The sequence below is a fragment of the Vespula vulgaris genome, chromosome 4, assembly GCF_905475345.1.
Source record: "Vespula vulgaris chromosome 4, iyVesVulg1.1, whole genome shotgun sequence".
NCBI classification, from domain to species: Eukaryota; Metazoa; Arthropoda; class Insecta; order Hymenoptera; family Vespidae; genus Vespula; species Vespula vulgaris.
In genome coordinates this window covers 4,584,991-4,607,929 of record NC_066589.1, presented here as the reverse complement: position 1 = coordinate 4,607,929, position 22,939 = coordinate 4,584,991, and the positions used below count along the sequence as shown (strand labels likewise).

The following is a 22,939-nucleotide window of genomic DNA, read 5'->3' as shown; positions in this document are numbered from 1 at the left end:
TTACGAATATTTTTGAAAGCAAATGAAAAGTACGATGAGGATATACTTGTATTTATCTCTTTTTAATCATTACCATACGAACCGTTACTTACAAATCATGCTGTAAATTGTGATCCTTTCAGTGAGAGAGTCTGTACGTGTCTGTAATGCGTGTAATGTTGTTTTCTTTATGAAAAAGAAAGAAAGAAAGAAGAGAAGTATCATTATCGTTATAATCGTCCTTAATTTTATCGTTATCATGATTCATTTTTATCATTATCGTACTTATACTCCGTAGTAACGTGCTAAATAATACAAACATAACGTTAATTAAATACATGAGTGTAATAGATCGGGCACTTCAGTAAGGAGAAATAATAATAATAATACGTGTTTTTTCTTCGCTTTCATCTCAAGCGACGAGAAAATGTTCGTTTTTTTCTGATCTTTTTCTCTCTCGTTCGAGGACAAAAAAAAAAAGAAATAATACAATATATACGAAGTGCGAGGTACATAAACAAGGCAAATTCGCCATCGCTCCTACCTCCCCATTCGCTGCGTGCATACACATACACATACGTACGCTGTGTTGTACGTAAATATCTTGGGCGCGGACGCGAACGCGGGCGCACGCTTTTCGCATTTTATTATATAATACATATACACGTATATTTATAAGCGCGTTAAAACATGATTGTCGATTATCTATTTACAAAATTATTTACAAGATCGTTCGATACAAATTTCGCTATGTCCCTCCATCTTGTTTCTCGATATTACAATACAACAACGCAATATATGGCCACGGGGTACCATCATTGAATGAACGCGTGCTATTCGTCGTTATAACGACGATAATTCGACTACGAAGTGACACGACGATAATATTATTACATACACTCGTTATACATACAACGTCGTATTCGAAAATTTCGAATTTGTGGTTTTTTTTTCTTCTCATACTCTGTTTTATCGACCGAGTCTCGGCGAGAAAAAATTTACAATGTTACGTTCCCGACGAATGGGCCGATCGTTAAAGCATACACGCATACATACATTGTTCCAACGTGTCGATTTGATCGATAAACTTTAAAAAGTTCTTTCTCTTATTCTCTTTGTTTTTGTTCTTCTTGTTTGTTTGTTTGTTTGTTTTTTTTTCTTGTAATCTTTTTTGTCTCGTTTTTCTTATTCTTTTGTTGGAGAACGGTCAGTGGTAAACGATAAAAAAGAAAAAAAATAAATTATACATCTTGAGCGGTGTGTACATTTATTTTAAAGGCACTTTTGTCGTTGAGTCTTTCTCGTTGAGACTCCGAAATAAAACCGCTTTAATAAAAACAAATACAACAACGTTACGAAAATGGCAGTGCCGAGAGTCAAAGCGAAGTTCAGCCAACCAGGGCATAATCTTTCAATTTCCTTTTTATTTTTAATTACTAACTTTTTTCAAATCGCAGACCAGCTGCGCTCGGTGGGTCGTGTGCTCTGATTCGCAGAGAAAACGAACGGAATAACAGCCAAAAGGAAGAAAGAAAAAAAAAGAAAAATAGATAAAAAGAGAGAAGGGAGGGAGAAGAAGAAAGAGAAAAGAAGAAAAAAAGAAAAAAGAAAGAACGCGAAGAAGACGCGAATCAAATTTAACAAATTAAATTATAGATTTATATCGGCGAATCTCGTCGTTTAAATAACTTATAATTGTCTCGCATATATATATACACACACACAGAACGCTTTTTCTAAGTTAAACACATTCCTTCTACTCCGCAAATCGGCCCATGTGAAGAAAAAACAAAAAGAAAACGTTGATGAGCGCCGGCATCGGGTCAATTAAGCGACGGTAACGAGATATGTTAGTCGAAAAAAAGAAAAAAAGAAACAGAAAATAATAAAAAAATAAATAGAATTACTTTTTTATGACCCTTTACAAACTATCCTCTCGCATGGCACCTAAGATCGATTGAACGCAAAAAAGTCAACTTTTTTCCTAAAATCCTCGCCATCGTCGCTTTTTACGCATTAACGTTCGCATAACGATGTCTTGAAAGTTGGCGCATTAGCGCTGCTCGAGTACCAAATCGAGACTAAGAGAATTATTCGTCGTATCGATACTTAACACGTTCGTCATCCTTTTGGTCTAGAAATAGGTTAACAGACCTTTGATCACAATTCAAGAAAAATAACGAGAATTATTAATATCTAATAATAATCATCGTGATCATTGGACAGTGAACGTTTTAAGATCAAGGTATAAGGAAAGAAGAAAAAGATGAAAAGAAGGCTGAACGTTAAACTTCGACGCCGAGAACCCTATCAACGACATACTCATATCTCTTTGGCTCCCCGTTGCCATTATCCTCGGAGCCTTTCGAGTCTTCTTTCTGACCATTCTCCGTGGCACGCGAGCTATGATCGCTCGGCCGCCCTTTCGAATTGACGCTTTTGTTCGTGGTGCCACCGTTTGCCAAACGGTCCTCTGTCAAACCTACGATACCGGCACTAGTATCGTTACCCATGGCACTAGCACTGCTTCTCATAGCGATTGTGTTTCCAATGTTCAATCGCGTGGACATGTCTGAAACACTTTCACTGCTTACTGGTTCGGACATGTATCTCCTGTGCAATATCGAGCACGTGTCTGTGGACATCATTGAACTTTCTGGGGGTAAATCGTCTGGTGGGAGAGCAGGAACGTTCACGTTGACACGCGTGAAGAATGCCATTTTTTCTCTACGAATAAGAAAAAGCAAGAGAAAATGAAAAGATAATATCAGACATAATATTACAGAACGAAGGAGAGAATCGTTATCGTTCGTTCGTACTTACTTAAAAGATATAATGTCGGGTTTCCCTTTACCGGCCTTTGTCTTTCTCAACTTATATATCTCCTTCGACGTTTTCTTCAACATCTTCTCTACCTTCTTATCTTCCGCACTCTTTCCGTTCCTACCACTCTCAGCTTGTGCCATCAGATTTTGGAACTTGTGATCCTCTAATAACCAACTGGCCAGATCCGTGTCTCCCTTCTCGCGTGCTTGTTCCAATCGTTGTTTTAATTCTCGCAACCTGCTAAGTTCGTCCTGAAGATTGTTCAGTCTGGCGTGTTGCGCTTGAAGATCTAACTCGAGATCTAACGAGGTCCTGGCGGTTGGAGGCAAATGACTGGACTTCTTGGATGTTGTTTTACAACTTAAAGCTGACGACGGTCGCCTCCAACGTAACGAACGCCTTTCTACGGAATTTCGTTGGAAGGGTCCACCTCTACGATAGAGAGGCATGCTGCTGTCGCTATCGCTTCGATTAAGCTGTAGAAACGAAATTGACGAAGTTTAAGAATATTTGTCAGAAAATGAAATTAAAATCGCAACGGGTAGTACTTACACGACAGATGTAATGATTCTTGCTGACAGCAGCACTCGGTGAAAACGTTTGACTTCTCTTTATCACGATAGAATTCTTATCGTCGTGAATAGCACCCGGTACCATGCCAGCTGCCGAAAGCTTTCTCTGTTTGCCTTGCTCCGGGATAAAAATACATTCAGTGTTGGTCTCTTTATCCTGAGTCCTTCTTGTTTCTTCGTTAAGCTCTTCTTCCTCCTACGAGGACAGAACGAGGAATGAAATAAAAATAAAAATTCGACAATTTTATCAAAAATATGTAGAAAGTAATAAATGGCGAAAGAAGAGTGTCGTATTAACCTCGTGCTCTAAAACATCCTCCAGAACGTTATCTTCCATCATGAACTCCACGATGATACCTTCTTCTTCGCTGTCTTCGCTGCCACTGTCGGTACCACCATCCTCATCTTCTTCTTCCGGGCTACCCAAACAATTGGCTAGTTCTTCTAGCCTCAAAGATACAGCGGTTTGGAGTTCATCGCAACCCTGATTTCTCGTCAACGTCGACGTTTGAGAACTAATGATGGTACTTTCGTCGCTACTTTCTTCCTTGGTATTTTGCGTTCCACGATAAACCGAAATATCTGACTCCTGTTTGTCGTGCTTAGCCTGTTTCGCTATACTGGTTGAAGCACTATTACCAGTACTGGTACTAGGACTATCGGACGGCTGCATGAAGCGAAAGGAAAGTATGTTGTACCATTTTACGCTCGGCGACTCTGGACTGAAGTCTGCAAGCGAGACTTGGGCGGACCCCTGCAAATGTACACGTAATGAATCAAAGTCTCATTTGTGTCATTTTTCTTGGAAATAAAATGCAAATGAAACGATAACCAGGTAAACTTACCAAGCACTCCTCAAACTCGTTGCCGCTGCACCAAACATTTACCTGCAGCGTCTTTGTATAGAGCTTGTTCAAAGGAACAGCAACCGGAAAGGTTTCGCCGAATGTTGGCTTTCGAAGATCCGTCACTGCTTTCGTACAACACATTTGATTAACAGGTGGTTGCATCGGCAATAACGCAGCCTTTATATATCTGCAATTTGAAAAAAAAAAAAAAAAAAAAAAAAATTTTATAAAACGTCGATTGCTTACATAGAACATTTTTTGTTTTCAAATAAAAAGGAATTCGATGAGTAAAGCGATCTCTTAATTGTTCGGATTTCTCGCATGATCGAACGTTCATTAACGTGTATCGTAGCCAAAACTATAAAACGAGATCAACGTTAGCACAATGCGTTCGGAGTTACGTAACGAAGGTGAACGTGACGTTCACTGGGCAATGATCCCGGTATACGGTCGAGTATTTCATAATTGCATTCCAGTTTTAAATACATTGCGAGCTCGATAGCAGGAGATCGACTTGATTACGACACCAAAAATGCCTGACGATTAGATCGAAAGATAGCGACGAAAAAGAAAATTACTCACACTTGTGCATTGTTCGGTATAAAAAGGGCAGCCAGATTTCGTGCACGTTCGATGCCAATATGAAGGAGGCCATCGCTCATAGAGTACCTGGCAAAGATATTTCATTCGATTAATAGAACATAACGGGCTTGGTGCGAACTTCCTTTGTCATTCCTGCAGCCAACGAGGTTTTGATAAAAGCTAAAGAAATACCTACCTAAGCTTAATCTGTACTTGGGCCGTTTCTAAACTCATTTCACCAGATACAAGAGGATCGACATCTCCGATCAATCCAGAAAGTCTTCGACGATTCGACGCCTCGAAGACACCCGAATCACCGGCAACGCTTTCGTCGGAAACAGCAGCGGATACGGATCTGGTATTCGTGCCAGAACTACTAGCCCTAGAACGTATACCCGTGGGCGGTGGTGTCTCGCTGATAGGCGATAAAGGTGGTGGTTCTTGTAATTGCATGGTACATCCAGGAAGGGTTGCAGCAGGCCTACCTAGGCCGCTGCCTTGGGACATGTTGCCTGATTGCAACTCGACGGGAGGATGGGGCCCAACGACGAGTTTGAGGCGATCGTGTGGAGGAAGAGCAGCTTGCTCTTGAGACGAGCTTTGTTGCTGACTTAGCCTGAGTTCGGCCAGTCTGTCCTCGAGCTGACTGCCATCCAAATGAGCACAGGAAGGAACACTCGACGATAAGGCTGATCTCTGTTGTCTCCTCTGTAGTTCCACTTGCTCGTATGCAGGTGGTGGACCCATAGGAGCATTCTCGTAAAGAGGCGAAACCGGTGGACTAACGCTCGAAAGACTCGACCGTGGCGAAAGACTGGGTTGAGATCTACCCGGAGAAGGCGTACTAACGTGATTGTTCTGTTCCGAGCCTCTCAGCAATCGTTCGACACGCCTGTGTAAATCAACCATATCGACTGGTCGATCTTGTTGCGAGCTGACGGATCCCAAGCACTGTGGTCCACCGTAAATGTCGGTGAAACTAAGTCCAGAACTGAGAGACCCTTTACTACTCGTCGTACTAAGGCTACCGAGGCTCGAACTACTGCTCACGGATAGCGTACTAGCACTGAGACTCTTTAATTGTCCCTCCAACATCGCCATCGAACGCAAAGCGTCTCTCAGCTGTTGAAGCAACATTTGCTTCTCCTCGTGCAATCTAACTCGATCCGTGATCGTCTTGTTCGACAACTCCAGGGCGTTGTTAAGATCCTGCTCGAGACGTCGTATCTCGCACTGTATCTTCTTCATGTCCTGTTGAGTCCTCGTCCTTGGAGTTATGCTACGCAACTCTCTCAGCAACTGTTCCTTCTCCTGAAAGAGTAGCAGCTTGTCCTTGTCGCTTTCCGTTTGACCAGGAGTCACTTTCTCTTCAAGATCGGCCAGCTGCTGTTGAATATGTTGTATCCTCTTCCTCGCCTCGTCGTACTGTAGCCTCATTCTCGCCATTTCAGCAAGCCTCGTACCAATTGGCACCAACTCGCCGGAAAGATCCGTTTGAGAGGCGGTGCTGAGCTTCTCCTGAGGTAAACTCAGAGTACTAGCCTCCGGGCTACCCTCGCAGAGCTGCAGCCTCGTTAACTCGTCTTTTAATTGCGCCAGCGATTGCATCAACTCGGCCTTCTCCTTTTCACCGGAACTCAAAGACTTTTGGATATTACGTAGCTCTGTCATGATCGCCTGAGCTTCCGTAATATTGTAACAACCTCCATGATGACCGCTCAACTTTTGTTCAACGCTACAAGCAAAACCAGAGAGAAAAAGATCAATAACGAAAGGCGTAACCAGGCTATTCGTACATTCGTTGGTATCGTCGAAATTGATCACTCGTCACGCGTATTAACGATTGAAAAAGTCTCGTGATTTCGTATTTACAGGGAAGATACACGGAAAGAGTAACGAGTAAGAATGATCGAGCAGGCAATTCGAGATAATAAACGGCCCATGACTACCGAGCAAAAATAATTGCCCACTTTCTCTCTATATGCTCTTAAAATTGTAGTTTATCAGGTAATAATAACGTGAATCGTTCGTACCTAGCAAGTGTGTCGACTCCTCGTTGCGTGCAGTTCATCTCCGCTCGAATTTGTTCGAGTTCTCGTTTAAGCCGGGACACTCGGCTCCTCGCGAGCGCGACATCGGATTTCAGTAGATCTGGATCGTACTTGGTGCTCAACGAACTCGAGCTGGAACATACTGTGGAAGAGAAAGAAAATGTATACTTACGTCAACTCGAAATATCTTGCTGGATAATATGAGTCTAGCAGGAAGTCCAGAATACATACAAACAGCAGACATTTAATTATTAATGAGAGGCTAATGAAAGAGTACGATGATTCTGGTGAATGATATTAAAGCTGGTACTTACAGCTGGTACGCGATGCACCAAGCGTCGTTAGAGCGTTGTTGAGGTGATTGTACTCATCCTGAGCCAGACACAGCCTCTGTTGCTTCACGTCGTAAATTTCCTTCTTTGCCTGCAACGTGATTATTTTGGAACCGTTAGAGGAACGATAGCGAACGATAAATACGCTGAGAATAAACGAATGGAATAATGATCGACGACGACGATGGAAAATTGTTGAACATTCCGAATTTGTACTTCCAATGAATCACGAACTACGAAGATTCAAGCTCTACGATCGGATCATTATTCTCAATGGTGTAAATGATCAGAACGTTTAGCACGTATAGGTGTCTACGTTTTCTTGCGAACACCGTGCACCGTATAAGAAATAATTCACTTTTAGATATCGAGCTTATTTCTATCGAAACGATGTATTCGGAGAAGGATCGTCGAATCAAGAGGATCTGAGGTAATTGTAAACTTTCCATTTAACATTCCAAACTTTCCACTCGACCGTTCTCTAACCCGTTTGATTTCTCGCTTAACGAAATGATTCGGTCAAGAACATACGGTAGAAGGATAAACCGTTAATCTATAATTCCTCAGTCGTAAATTCCGAAAGAAATATTTATTCACTTTCGTCAGAACGGAAAGAGGAGCACCCTCGGAAAAGCCGTGCGTAAAAACACGACGCGAGCGTTCACTTGGAGGTTCACACAACGAATTTTTTTACCATCTCCTTTCAACAGCAAGAGACAAGGAATTTACGACCGTTAAAACGGCATCCTAAAAAACACTTTGGAACATAATTCGTCCGCCTCTCGTTTAAATCCGATTCTCAGTAATAGCCCGAGGGCAAACATCAAACTGTAAATCGGAATTCGAAGTCGGCCGTATATCCCAGCGAGACGAGAATATTAAGGAACCAACAAAACGAATATCAAAGAACTAAACGAAGAAACCTAGCACTGTAGCGCGAAGCACATACAATCGTGGAAATATCAAAGAAACACTGGGTTCCTTACATATTCGCAATAGTAATAGGCAGTAGCGTCTGTGTCATCCTGCCGATGACACTGTTCCCAATAAAAACGTTGGATCTGCTCGTCGTTCTCATAATCGTTGTGGTAACACATTCTCATCCGATACTGAGAGACAACGTTCTCGTAAATCTGTTCCTGTTGATGTTGAAAGTATTGCTGCTGTTGTTGAATGTCACGACGTTGTTGCTGACGTTGTTGGACGAATCGATGATTTAGATGGTGGTATTGCTGATGATAATTATCGACGTACGTGCGGTACTGGTGCGCCGGTACGAGTACACAGAGAGTGTACTGACGGTCCATGCCGGGTACACAGAGTACTGGCCACGAAGCTCACGCTACGCGATGTTTCCTTTCTCCTCCGCCACCTCCACCTTCGACTCTTCTTCTTCTTCTTTCTCCTCCTCCACCTTTACCTTCTTCTTCTTTCTCTTCTTTTTCTTCTTCTACTTCTTCCTTTTCGTCCTTTTCTTCGTCGTCTTCTTCTTCTTCTTCTTCTTCGTTTACTTCTTACTCCTCCACCAGCAACTCCACCATTCCTCCTCTTCTTCCACTTCTTTCTCTCTCCTCTACCTCCTCTTTCGCAACGCCGTCGAACGCGTGTCTCTCCTCTTCTCCTCACCTCATCTTCGCGAAGGCCTTTTCGAGACTGGCCGGTTTACGGGGCCCGAAATTCCGATCCCCACCTCTGTGGGTCTCAATTTTTAAGGGATCCCACCTTTTTCCCTTTTTTGCCTTCTCTTCCTTCGCTTCTTGCAGCGCGAGTCCTCTCTCTCTCTCTCTCTCTCTTCCCTTACTACTCCTTCTTCTGCTTCCTTCTTACCTCCCTCCCCCCTTTATCCTTCTTCTCCCCACCATCAACACCAGCTGACTCCTTCTTCTTCGTCTTCTTACTTCACCTTCTTCCTCCAAGACGCTCTCTTCTCCGTGGTTCTTCTTCTTCTGCGTATTCTTCCTCTTACCCCCTCTCACTCGTTCTCTCTCTCTCTCTCTCTCTCTCTCTCTCTCTCTGTCTGTCTGTCTGTCTGTCTCTCTCGTTCTCCCTCTATTCGTGGCGGCCTCAAATGCCTGTTTCTTACCCACTATAAAAAGGCGGTCCTCATCTCCTCGGCCCCACAGGACCGTCCCAACGTAAACTCCGTGCCACCTCCCTCCCATCCATTCTTCTCCAACCGACCGAATATATCTAGGAGGAGGAACTAAGCCGAACAAAAGGCTCTTTCGGGGGATACCATGGCGATGAGCTACCGGAAATACGCCTCTAAACTCATTGGCTCGTTTCTATTCAAAATCGTGATATCGGTATTCAATGCCTGAAAACGTTTCATTCCGTTGATTGTCTCTGAACGAATTATAATTAATAAGATATGTCTGACGTGACATGAGAAACTTTTAATCGATGCTGACAGGACAGGGATCAACTATTCCATCGAAGGAATTAATTACAAACGACATTTCAAAAGTTGCAAGACAGATACATGAGCGTATTTAAACCACATGCCTCTTTTACTTTAGAACAGAGGTTTGTTAAGGAATCGCAAATGACAAGCGCCATTACAAAACGGTCTATGAAATCTGAATACGTCGAGGTTGAATTCTTAGCCATATCGAAATGGCAAGCTTTTCCAAAGCAAATCGAATCGTTCAAAAAACGCAGGAGGCCCTACTGCGTTGGGAAAGAAGACCCTGTTCTCGCGGCGTTGGGGAGCACCTTTGGCATTCTAGTGGGTGCGCGTTCTTTTAATCGGCGTGGAATGTGAAATGCAGGGCGCCGCGGGCATAGGCCCACGATCCTGTCGTAGCTGGCGATCCCCGTGTGGTGCTGATGATGATACTAGTGGTGGTGGTGGTGGCGGTAGTAGTGGTGGTGATGTTAGTGATTCCAGTGGTGGTGGGAGAACGGCGAGGTCACGGTACGACCCTGCTGAACGTGCTCCCATCTCCGGGAGAGCCCAGAGAGTAGTAGAACCGACCTTGAGTCGCGCATTATGCCCTGTCCTTGTTGGAATTTCTGGGGCCCTGACTGGGCCCCGTCGACCCTCACCACTACCACCCCGGATAGCATAGCACTGCATAACACACTTGTACCTCTACATACTCCTTCTCCGTGCCACTCTTCAGCACCAGCTATACCAGTACCAATGCCAGTACCAACGGCAGCACCAAGACCAACAGCAACAAGAGCACCAACTGCTCTCTCCAAAGAGGCAGAAAGAGAGAGACCATCAAAGCCATGCCAATGGAGACTCGCTCGCTCGCGCGCATATTTCTTGGTCCGCACTATTATTGTCGAGGGAAGCCGCAGATGCTATCGAGTACGAGCCGGTTCGCTCGCCTCGCGGAAGGAGGCCCTTATTTTTTACCTTTCCCCCTCGTACTCTTATTCCTCCTCTTCGCTTTCTTCTTTCGATCCTTCGCCACGCACCTTTCCTCTTCCGTCTCGACTTCATTTCCAGGTCTCTCCCTCTTGCTCTTTCTCTTTCTCTTTCTAAAAAAGGAGGAGGTGGACGAGAAGAAGGAGGATCTACTTCGAAGGTACCTTTTTTTCAACGGAGTTTGTAAAACCCGTCGATACGTAGAGACTGAACATTGGCAAGATTCGCGTGGAAGCGGTACCGGTACCCCTAGGCCGAATGCCTCAACGATCCTCACTGAATTCCATTCCGTCGAACGGTCTTCTCCAAGTTCTACACTACCGCTGCTACTACTACTATTACTGTGCTAGTATACTATAGTACACCACAACCCTGTAGAGTACCGTAGAACGACAGAGGCCGTTGGTCCTTGATCCCAACCTAGATTTTCCTGTTTCTTCTAACATTGACGAGATTATTTATTCGTCGTTCCAAAATGAAATACATACTAATATATTAAATGATATCTTTGAAGAAGACACTCTTCTCTTTGATAAGACTCGTTCTCGAAGGAAGCTTTCTCAATGATGTTGAAACTCGAGTCCCTAAGCTCCGAAACACGTTTTGAAATTTCTTCGTAATACCGAATACCAGTAATATATAGCATACGTTCTTTCTTTCAACATTAAATCTTTCTACCACCTACGATAGTAGTGCTTAAGTATGCCATGAATCCCGTACAGTGCTATCCGTTACTTCATCTTGCTAAGAGACTCTCTCTCTCTCTCTTCTCTCTTCTATCTTCAAAGAAACGAACCAAGAGCCAATTACCAAGAATTCAGCAATGTGTGTATCTTCCATACCAAAGATTTTCAAGTATTTCAGAAGCAATTTCATGGAAACCAAAGACGATTAACTTGACCTGAGAAGAAGTCGAAGAAAATAGAAATAGATATACGCAGAATAAACGTGGAGATCTAACGTTGTATCATTGAAGTGGCAATGAATGTTGTACGATATTCTAAGGATGAGACGCGCGCATTTGTACGGGGTAAAAGAAAGAGACAGAGATGGAAAGTAACGATAATAATAGTAACAGTAGTAGTGGTAGTAGAAGTTTTGTAGTAGTAGCAGTAGTAGTAGTAACATTTGTAATAGCAGCAACAGCAGGAGCAGCAGTAGCAGCAGCAGCAGCAGCAGCAGCAGCAGTAGTAGTAGTAGTAGTATAATATAGTATAGTAATCGTAGTAGTAGTAATAGCAAGGAAGGAAGGAAGAAAAGAGAGGAGAGAGAAAGAAAGAGAGAGAAAGACCAGTCGTGAAGGAAAAGGAGGAGGGAATGGAATGCAGCCGAGTGAGGAATTCCGGCCCCTCCCGCATATTTATCTGAACGTGGCTCGACGAGGCCTGGACGGAGCCTGGACGGAGCCTGGACGAAGCCTGGACGAGGCCTGGACAAAGTATTCTCGATGGGGCCTGGACGAGGCCTCGATGAGGCCTCGCTGAGCAGGAGCCCTACCCCCACCACCGAGCAGCACGAATGGCAGCTTCTCCGACTCGAGGCCCCTTTTATAGCTCGCGCTAACCACCGCCCTGGCTCCTACGTAGAACAGAGAGATGGATGGATAGAAGGATAACCGGATGACGGATAGACAGAGAGGGAAACCCCACGAGGTCAATGTCAATTCTATATGAACGGAGCCGTACGATCCTACGCTAATTTCGCAAGTCAATTTCGTTTGAATTTTTTTTTCTCAGCCGCTCGATTCGATCGTATCGAACCTTTCGAATTCGATGATAGTAATTAATAATAAGTTGTTTATTCTCTTTTCTTCGAACGTGCAGTTGAACGTTTAGATACGTCCATCTGTATAGATACGTGATCGATATGATTTCGAGGAATTATTGGAATTCGATCGAATCGTGTGTTTGAAGGGTCTTCGGTTATTAGAATCGTTACTATCGAGGATAACGGAAGATCGGGCTAGCTTCAAGAAACGGTGGGGCTTGATTACGCATACCTATCCGATTACACGAAGAACGAAAATCGAGCGGATGCTCGAGAAAAATAACTGCGACCTTCTAAGGTTCTAAGGTTTCCTCTTGGACGTGACTTTTGTGGAAGGTTGGACTCAAACCGATCCGAGGGGCTCGCTCGATGAGGGCTACCGTCGACGGAGGAACCAGCTCCGAGATTAAAATGATTAGGTTTAGGAGGCTGGATGCTACCGGGTGCTCACGTGATCGCCCTGTGGCTACCGAATTCCGTATGAAATGGGTCTCGTGCCTCTTGACTCGAGAGAGAGAAAGAGATAGAAAGAGAGATATAGGAACCCCGAACAACACGATTACCTCAAGACGATGACGAGAAAGCAAGGAGGAGCTCTATAGTGATCATCGGACTCTTATAATCTTATCGATAGAATATTTAAAACGATTAACAATACTCAATATTATGCCATCGTGTAATCGACAAAAAATGCTAGGAAGATACAGAAATAAACACGGTCGAAGAGGCATTGAAATTTATTTACAAAATTATAACAAAAAAAAAAAGAAAGAGAGAAAAAGAGAAAAATAAAGTCGTCAAGAAAAATGTCAATATTATTAACGATAAAATAGAAACGATCGATATTGAAGACAGATAACGGATCAAATAAGTAGTTGAATGACTTTAAAAATAATACCTACTTCGATTGCATTGTATAAGGACGATACAATTTCATACAATATTATTATCAAATGCGATAGAAGTATCGCGCGACTATCTTGCGATTAAACGTACGTATATACGAAGTATATACATACATATATATATATGTATATATATATATATATTATATGTATGTATGTACATATATAGAGTGTCTCACTTAACTTGAAAATCTTTATGCGACGGAATGACGCGTTATACATGTCGACCGTTGACGTCCTTACTACATCGTTCGATAATCATGCATCATTAATAATGTTTCGGACGTAATCCGGAAATATCGGACAAATGAGCACGGTAATAGGACAGTTAAAAGATTAAACCGGTATATAAAATAAATATATTTAAAAAATATCTATATATATATATATATATAGTTAAAAAAATTGACATCAATAAAATAGTCTATACATTTCAACAGCTCTTTTTTTAATACGTTTATCATACTTACACTTACTCAAATTCATTACGAATATTGCGTTCGTAAGCATTCTTATAAAAATAATTTGAAATATTAGTTAGCCGTGAATTTTATTTCGTGTTTGTAAGACGGGCGCCTGGTAAGAAATTATCAACGCAAATGATTAAATATTCTCATTGCTTTTGATGGTAGAAATAAATGTTGTAGAAAGAAATTGAGGATAACCTTTCGATCAAAGAGAGATTTTTTTCAAAATCACCTTTTTCGAAATTTCAAGATTATCGATATTTTTTTGTCGAACGACGTTAATTCTCAAAATTTTGATTGCATGATATTGTCGATGAAATGTATTGGAAATGATAAAGGAATGATACCATACTCCTTATGGAATATTATTAGCACGAACAGTATTAATTCTTTCGTGTTTTTCAACGATGTTTGTTTTATCATAAACTTTTCGATAGCTTCACGAAACAACAAAAATTCAGTGACTCGTAAGCGTGAACAAACGAGTCAGGGAATGTCGAACTTCTTAATTTTGATTTAGTAGTTTGAGAAGAATGCAGTGCGATCGCGTTGTTCGCATTTCATGTCGAAAAGTATTAGAACATCGAATCACGTTGCGTCATTGGCGAATAAACATTTGGATTTTATCGAATCGCGTCGTGTCAGCCTTATTGAAATTCACTCTGCCGATCGTCAGCTTCTTTTATCGATTAAGCAAAACTCGTACACATAATCAATTTTGTCATTATTTATTATTATTTGCAAGCGTGCATTAAAACGAAGGCGGCGGTCGCGTCGTTTGGCATTTTTCGTGAAAGATTTGTTTCAATGATACAGGATATCAACTGATATTTCGTACCTACTATACCGTACTAAAAAATAAACTATACACTTTAATATTAATAACATATTCGATTTTGTCTTAGCTGAAAAAAGTTTTCGACATTTTCTCGTAAAATCTAAAAGAACGAAAATATTAAAGTTACTCGAGTTAAACGAGGACACCTTGTATATAACACATATGTACATACGCATACGTTCGACAAAAAAAGAGACAAGCATCATATTGTCGCGATATCGTCTCAACGTATCGAAATAAAAACGTCCAACCAGAAATAGTCGGGCGATAAGGCGGCTGTGCAAATTTTACTCTTCCTCGTCGTTTTTCTCTTCCACGTTGTTAACCACCATCGATGGTAGATAATAAAAAGGAATCCATCGAAATATGTACATAGGTATGTGTAAGAGTATATGTATGTAAGTATATACGTAAGCCAGCCGTCCAATGAGAAAACGTAAATAATGATGCCATACTTGGAAGGGAACTTCTTTTGGCATCTGAAGAATTTTTGTGAAACTAAATCTCGATTTCGTCATTCGTTTCTGTTCGAGGAGGAGAGACTGTGATGCTTGAACCATGCACACATATACCTACACCACATACCATAAATACACACCATATGAGAGAGAGAGAGATAGAGTACTCTTACGTATAATCTCGAAATTCGTCTTATGTATCGGACATCCGTTCGAAGAAACATTCTTTCCCTTTCCATAAAAGTTTATTTATATTTATTCGATCATAGCCGGTACATAATAATACATCTATAGGAGAGGAGATGGGGGGGTGGAGGAAAGCATCTTTTCCATCGGTTACTTTTTACATCGGACATTGGCTCCTCGGATAAGACTGAGATATAAATCCGATGGGACTTCGTGACTCAGGAGAGATATGGCGTGTTTCTAAAGGAAAAGAGAGAGGTAGAGAAGAGGAGAGAAAGAGAGAGAGAGAGAGAGAAGCAAAAGGGGACCGGTGATGTCTACTTCGGATTCACGTAGTGCGAAGAGGACGCACGAGGAATCAGGAGGAATCGGGCTGCTGACGGTCGAGAAAGGAATTTCTTGGGGCGGACAGCTGCTGCCGAACAAAGAGCAAGGATATAAAAGAAGCTTCTCGAGGCGCACGTGGCTGTCGAGAGAAAATGAAAGAGAGAGAGAGAGAGGAGGAGGAGGAGGAGGAGGAGGAGGAGGAGGGAAAGAGTAGAAGCGAGAGGAACGGGAATCCGTGGCTAATGCAAGGCCGCCAATGTACACGCGGCCTCTTGCACTAAGAAGCCTTGCACTCTTTTACAAATTCCTTCTCGCTTGTTCTCCATATACGAAAAAAAAAAAAGAAGGAAAGGAAAAAATAAAAAAGAAAGGAAAGGAAAAACAGAAAAAGAAAACAACGGCGATAACAACAAGGACAAAAAGAAAGGAAGACGCAAATCGAACGAACGGAAATTTTTTGTAGAATTAACGTAAACGCGACTTAAAAAAAAAGAAGAAGAAGAAGAGGAAGAAAAAAGAAATTTCATTTCACGCAAAACCCCGTCGTCTTAACCGCAACGGCAACAAACAAAATAATTCCGAGCTTATTTCGTGAGACGTTTTAAAAAAACGATTGAGGAAAAAGGTCACGCGATAACGCGGAATGGAGAGGGCGAGGGGGTGGGAGGGGGGAGGACGAGGACATTGTATCAAGCGAGTATCAATTTTGCGAAGCTCCAAAGAATAGAAACGAATACCAAGGATAAAAGAATGCAAGAAGTGGAGAGAAGAATAGGTCGTAGGATAAAAAAATGTAAGAGAGAGAAAGGGAGACGGCAGAGCTCTGTAAGGAAGAAGAAAAGAAAAAGGGGTGGGAGTGGGGGGTGGAGGTGTAGGGTGGGAGATGTGATGGTGCGAGAGAAGGGAAGAGGGGTTGAGACGAGGGTGTAGGAGGAGGAGGAGGAGGAGAAGAACGAGAAAGAGGAGGGGTAGAAACGAGAAAGGGGAAAGAGAGTGGGGCAAGCGAGCAGCCGAGCAGAAGGCACTGGCGCCACACGGCGCGTGCAATTATCATAAACGCCGCTGCGAAGATGTATTTCAGGCGCGCATTCAATTTCAGAAGGAAGCTAAGCATGCGGCGGCCCCGCGCGTTCGAGGAACGTACACGTTTCTCGGAGGCTCGCGCAGCCGGCCACCTGTCTTCGGGGCCCAAGACTACTAACGTCGGACCCAAACGCGTCCTCGGCCGATCGTCCGTCCCCGTGTGTTCTTTGCCGCAGCTGTCGGCCCTGAGAACCGAGCCTTAACGAAAATTCACGAAGCGGTGGTGTACCGATCGGAATCAAATCGGAACTATCGCGAATCATCCTTTTTGTTGCTTTATCGTATTAAAAAAAAAAAAATTGGGAAAAATCGTATTCGATGAATCGTATAAACAATCGTATAACGTATATCGTATGAATGAAAGTTGTATTCGTATAATGCTCTCTCTCTCTCTCTCTCTTTTTCTTTCGGTTTTTCTTTTTTTTTTCTTTTTCTTTTTCTTTGGGAGAGGTTTTGCAGGCACACATACGGACACGCGCATATATAATGACAAAAATTCTATGGCTCGAAACGTTCGTTACTCCTTTTGTTATTTTTTTTTTTTTTCTTATCTTTTGTTGTTCTCTTTTTTTCTTTCTTTTTTTCTTTTTTTGAAGGAACAAAAGAGAAAAAAAGTCCGTTTATTTACGAAGAGGAATACGAAATGGTGCTCCCAGACCGGAACGACGTATTTTCGCACATGTTTTGGATCGAGATAACGCATATCTCGAATCATCGCTCAGAAAAGATATCATCGCTTCTCGCACCACGCATTCCCCGGCTCCTTCCATGCGAAATCACGCTAATTCTAATTATCATTCGATTCCACGAGGAATCTAAGCATACGTTTGTATTTTTTCGATTGCGATCAAGTCTAAAGCCACCTGTTAAGAGATCGTTATGATCGAAAATATCATATCTATATAAATCCGAATAAGACTACGTTTAAATAGTAGTTAATCCACCGAAGATTATTATAGAAGGCACTCGATAAATTCAATGTTATTTTTGTCCGTCGTAACGCGGACGAAACAAAAAAAAAAGGAGAAAAGAAAAAGAAAAAAAAAAAAGAACAGAAAAACAGAACAATCTCGATTAGACTCGATGATTTTATCGAAATTGCATTAGATTAACATGAGAGCAATTGCTTCGTATAGGAAATCCTGCGAATTATGAGCAAAAAAGAAAAATAGACTCGATCTCTAATACTTGATCTCAACAATCTGCGAGGTATCGAAGGCACGCAGTAATCGTTTTCTCTCACAAATTCCGACGTATCACAAGCGATGAAAAAGTACTGCGAACTTCCGTTATTATAATCACGATTTGATCCGTGCGGTCAAATAACACGTATTTATGGTATGTAGCGTCTACGAAAAAGATAAGAATCAAAAGACGGAGAGAGAGAGAGAGAGAGAGAGAGAGAGAGAGAGAGAGAGAGAGAGAGAGAGAGAGAGAGAGAGAGAAAGAGATTATTTGCGTCACGACGATACGAGATACTTGTAGTTGTACCATACGTCTACGTCGGCGGTTTTAACTTATCGCTGAGATAAAAGGAGATTTAATAAATTCCTTCTAGGGAAAGTTTCAAGTACTTGGTTACTCCCGAAGAACGCTCATGTAAACTTATTTTTTTTTATTCATAGATACATATACATGCATGTATTTATATGTATATACAAAAGCATATAACTATCGAACTTGGTCAAGCGTGTCAAACTCATTTTAAAGCAAGAAACAATAAGAGGACATTACACGTTACTAAACTTTCAATATTTTCTATGAATAATAATTTATAACAGCAAACTTTCATTAAGCGAATAAACTAATGATTAATTAATCTGTGTTATGCGAACGGGTAGAGAAAAAAGAATAATGTATTATAAGCGAATCGTCTGAACGAGAATTTTTTTTTTAAGAGTTTAGTACGAATTTCGACGACTGATCGAGTAAAAAAGAATCTCGAAGCAAGTGTGTAGCTTAAAAATAGCCGAAGAACGAATTAAGTTCATTCGTATGTTTCCTTTATGATAAATAAAACCCACTGACCTTGTAAAACTATACTTCAACATATTAATCGAAAGGAACGAGTTAACTCGTTAAGAGAATTTCACTTCTGTCTTGATAAATGAATAAATAAATCATTTGTTTCTTACTCTTATTAAAAAAAAAAAAATTCTTCATTTTACGATTCATTAATTTATTCAAAATTTTCTGTCTCCGTCTTAACAATTTTATTATCAATCAAAACAAATTCCATACATCTCCGTAAGAAAGATAAAAAATCTTGCCCTGTTAAGAGTTTAATAACGTAGAATCGACGATAAAGATACAAATCTAAAAGAAGGCGTTAATCTTCGGCCAATCGATATGTACTATCAATATATATATCAACAGATAATCCCATAGAAATTCTAAGCTTATCCATACTGATCGCTATTCAGTAAAGACGAATTATAAGTAATAAGAAGTCCCTAACACAGACATAAATACAAACATAATCGATACACGAAACTTAACTTCACGTTGAACGATCGTAAAAACTAAATCCATTCAATGTTTTCTCCTGCATTATTTTATTTCATTAATCTTTCATTCATTCATTTACCCCTTTTTTATTTACTCTTATTTATTTATATAGCTCTTTTATTAACCCCGTTTTCTTGTTATCCTCGTTACCATTTAATTACTTTTTTTTTTTTCTTTTTCAAAGTTATATTTCAAGATCAGTTTGAATTGCGAACGATTTTCTTTAGTTCTAAGATTCCTTTTAATATATTTTGGAAAAGGAATGCGCTGTGCAAGGCCATGATGGCGATCGGTCGCGTAAAAGAGCGCCTACAACTGTACTTGCGCGGGCGCGAAGAAACTAAGAAAGCAAGAAAGCAAGAAAGAAAGCAAGAAAGAAAGAAAGAAAGAAAGAGAAAGAAATAGAGAGAGGGAAAAAGGAAAAGACAGAGAAAGAAAGAGAAGGAGGAGAAAAAAGAAGAGGATAGGAAGTAGGGAAAGAGAGAGGTTATGGAGAGGGGGAAGACGGGGCGGGGCAGCCTGCAGCGGCCGAGCGACCGATGCTGATATGAATGGAATGCGATGCTATCATCGCGGCCTACCTACCGATAACTCTTTACCCCTCGACGAACGAAGAATATTCGGAATTTCTGCGTACGATGCGCGTCATCTTCCCAACTCTTTACCTCTCGCTCCAGCGACGAATTTTCCAATGAATTTTCTTCTTATGAAAAGGATAAAATGAAAAAGAAAATATACAAATCGAATGATTTATTATATTTTTATTTTTATATATATATATATATATATTATATATTTTATATATATATATTTATATTTATATTTATATATATATAATATAAAATAATTTAATATTATATAATAAAATAATCCTCGAATGGATATAATTAGGGTGTAAACGATCTAGTTTTATGATCGAAAAATGAAAATGGTGATTGAAATTAATTTACGAGGTTTAGTATAGATTATATGAAAGGGATAGAAGAGAGAAAGAAAGAGAGAGAGATAGAGGGAAAGATGAAAGGGAAAGAAAGTAATAACACGTAATAATATCGATAATATCGTGAACTTTGAATTTGTTCGGATTTAAGAGTTGCTCGAGTACTTCGCTATCTAACGCGAAACGAAAGGTCGACGTATCGATTGACGTATCGTTACAAACAAACGCTCGCCAAGTGGACTTCTTTTCTTTTCTTTTTTATTTTTTTCTTTTTTCCTTTTTTTAAACGGATCGCGTAATAAAGTATGTATGTGAGATATTTATAGCCTAAGCTGTCAGATGCTCTCTATCGCGAAGAAAAGAAAAATATTAGTTATTTAGTTTTGGTATAACGATGATCTTATAAATATGTCGTACGTGCTTGAACTCATGTAAGCTTTATAAGCGATAAAACGTTGAGGATTAAAGAGTTATGCATTCTTGCTTCTATAAAGAAATCGAACGACGCGGATTGATATTGACGTACAAAGAAACGCATTCGATTAAACTTCTTTCACGGTAGATCGATCTGTGCCAACGAAGAAAAAGAAAGTTGGTGTCCTTGTGTAAGCGACAAGGTCACGATTCACGATCTTCCGTCGTTATCGTGATTTTCTAACGAAGTATAATCTCGCAAACACGTGGTCCGTACATTATCGATCGTGTGATGCATTACGAAAGAAGAAGTCGACGATTACCGGTATCAACGATAAATATTCTCGATCAATGAGTCGATTCGTTGACACGTATATCGACGTTGATGTATAGTTATGAATGATATGATAGACCAATACGATATATAAGAACGATACTAGAAAAATTTTATCCGATTTTCTATAAAATCAAAATATATTATGGATATGTAATAAGAGGGTCTTTAGAACGTATATTATACGTATCATATATGAACGATATAAGTATAATATATGTAGGAGTACACGCTTATAATTTTATATAGACAAAAGTATATCGATATAATTATTATATTCATATACGAATTACGAATCCTTGATGTAAAAAAAATATATATATATATTATTGATATAGAAACAAATTAATTACACATGTTTAATATTACTATTGATATTGAATTTACGTACGTGTATTCTATATATATTTTTAAATTTAAATTAAAAAATATTTTTCATATGTCTAAGCAAATATTATAATGAAATAAAAAAGCGTTATAGAAATTTAATATCCTTATAAATTCTCAAGAGTTATTAAAAAAATGTTGTAACGATAACGTGTTATTATTACAAAGAAGAGACGATGGAGGTCAAGATTTCAAGTCTGAGAACTCGTCTTAAGCTTCTTTCGAATTCGTCGCTCGTCTCCCTTTTGTCGTGAGTACCGATCTCGTTCTATCGTCGGAAGATGAAATCGGAAACCGAGCTCTGGGGAGATTCCTTCGAGATGACCGACGTGTCCGAGCCTATATCGAGATTTCTCGGGAAGTCTTATCGCGAGTGAAGAACGAAGAAAACACGAGACCTTTCTCATCGAAATCAAAACTTACACTAAGAGAAACGAACATTGGAACGATTGTTATTCAATGCACGCGATGAATAGTGGAGATGTACGAATTTACGATGCGCTTCGAAGATGGATGGGGGAGAGGGTGGGGCAACGGCGGATTTGATACGAGCCTTTTAAATTTCGATCGATCGAAATAACGAGAGAATACATAATGATTTTGCGTCGAATGTGCAAGTCCGACATTGAAACTAAACAATGATTTCACTTTTAAATTTGTTTCTTCGCGTAACCAACGTCGATTTATTTTCTATGTACATTTTTATGATTTTTAATAATAGGAGTAATAAAAATAAATCTAGTAAGTTAATTCTGTCGTAAGATTTAGAAAGAAGACGTTCTCTGTTCTAAAACGTTTCTCGTGCTTTTCCTCTCGGCATTTTCGTTCGCTTTTCTCTTTTATCTCTTTTTCAACCCCCTCCCCCCACCTCAAATAAAACGAGAAATCATCCAGTCGAATATTTTAATGGGTAGTTAGAGAACACCCTATATATATGTCGAATAAACACAGTAGCCAGCCTCGAATTCCAGAGCGCGTCGTTTGGATGATGGGCGTTGTCGTACGATAACGCTTTGATAATCATGCTCGTTGCATTCCTCCGGCGATAAGCCATGATGGAGGGAGGAGAGGATTTCTACGGATCGTACACGATCCGATCGTGACTCAATCCGACTCGGCCAGTTTCTTCTCTACCAAACACGTACGCATGAAACACTATTACGAAGAAATAGAATGACAGAAAGAAAGATTTTATCTTGTTACGTTTCGTTTGTCTATTAAGATTTCTTTTTATTATGTTCTTTTCTCTTTTCCTTTTTCTTTTTTTTTTTTTTATAGCACGTTTTATCTATTCTATTTTATTGTTTTATTACAATTTTTTTTATTTGTACATATACCGCGGTAATTTAGTTACAACCACATCTATTTCTACTTCTCATCTGTGCATCGTACAGTTTGAGGCAACTTTTAAATGCAAATTTTCTAAATTTCTTCGCTTGTTTTTTTTTCTTTTTTTTTACCAAGACCATTTCGATTGCATCTCGCATTATTTAACTAGATAGTACCAACAAAGAAAAAATATTCCAATCGAATTCGAAGTAACTTGACAGTTTTTATTCACTCCCCTCTCCACACGAACCTTCCTTTCGAAAAAAAAAAAAAATGTTTTCTTAACGAAGATTGACAAATTCTTGAAAAAACATTTTGTCAATCAGTTAAGATTAAATTCTGTAAACTCTACCGACTAAACGTGGGAGTCGTATTGTTAATGACAAGTCTAAATATTAAACGGTCGTTAATCCAGAAATCGTTTCAC

General features: G+C 40.2%; 1 protein-coding gene across 2 annotated transcripts in view; it reads right to left on the bottom strand.

The window, feature by feature from the left end:
* Nucleotides 1-43: 43 nt before the first annotated feature.
* The window catches only part of LOC127062998 (protein kibra), a 53,591-nt gene continuing 30,695 nt past the window's right edge, over nt 44-22,939 (bottom strand). The window contains exons 1-10 of one of the 2 annotated variants that reach the window (XM_050992106.1): nt 8,177-11,706; nt 7,173-7,281; nt 6,841-7,000; nt 5,004-6,542; nt 4,808-4,894; nt 4,223-4,412; nt 3,676-4,131; nt 3,358-3,573; nt 2,803-3,281; nt 44-2,706 (exon numbers count right to left, since the gene is read on the bottom strand). In XM_050992106.1, coding sequence (XP_050848063.1) covers nt 2,265-2,706; nt 2,803-3,281; nt 3,358-3,573; nt 3,676-4,131; nt 4,223-4,412; nt 4,808-4,894; nt 5,004-6,542; nt 6,841-7,000; nt 7,173-7,281; nt 8,177-8,497 — 3,999 coding nt within the window. In that variant the 5' untranslated portion in view covers nt 8,498-11,706 and the 3' untranslated portion in view covers nt 44-2,264. Of the gene's footprint in view, nt 2,707-2,802; nt 3,282-3,357; nt 3,574-3,675; nt 4,132-4,222; nt 4,413-4,807; nt 4,895-5,003; nt 6,543-6,840; nt 7,001-7,172; nt 7,282-8,176; nt 11,707-22,939 lie in introns of those variants that run through there. The other variant, XM_050992104.1, reaches the window with a different exon arrangement.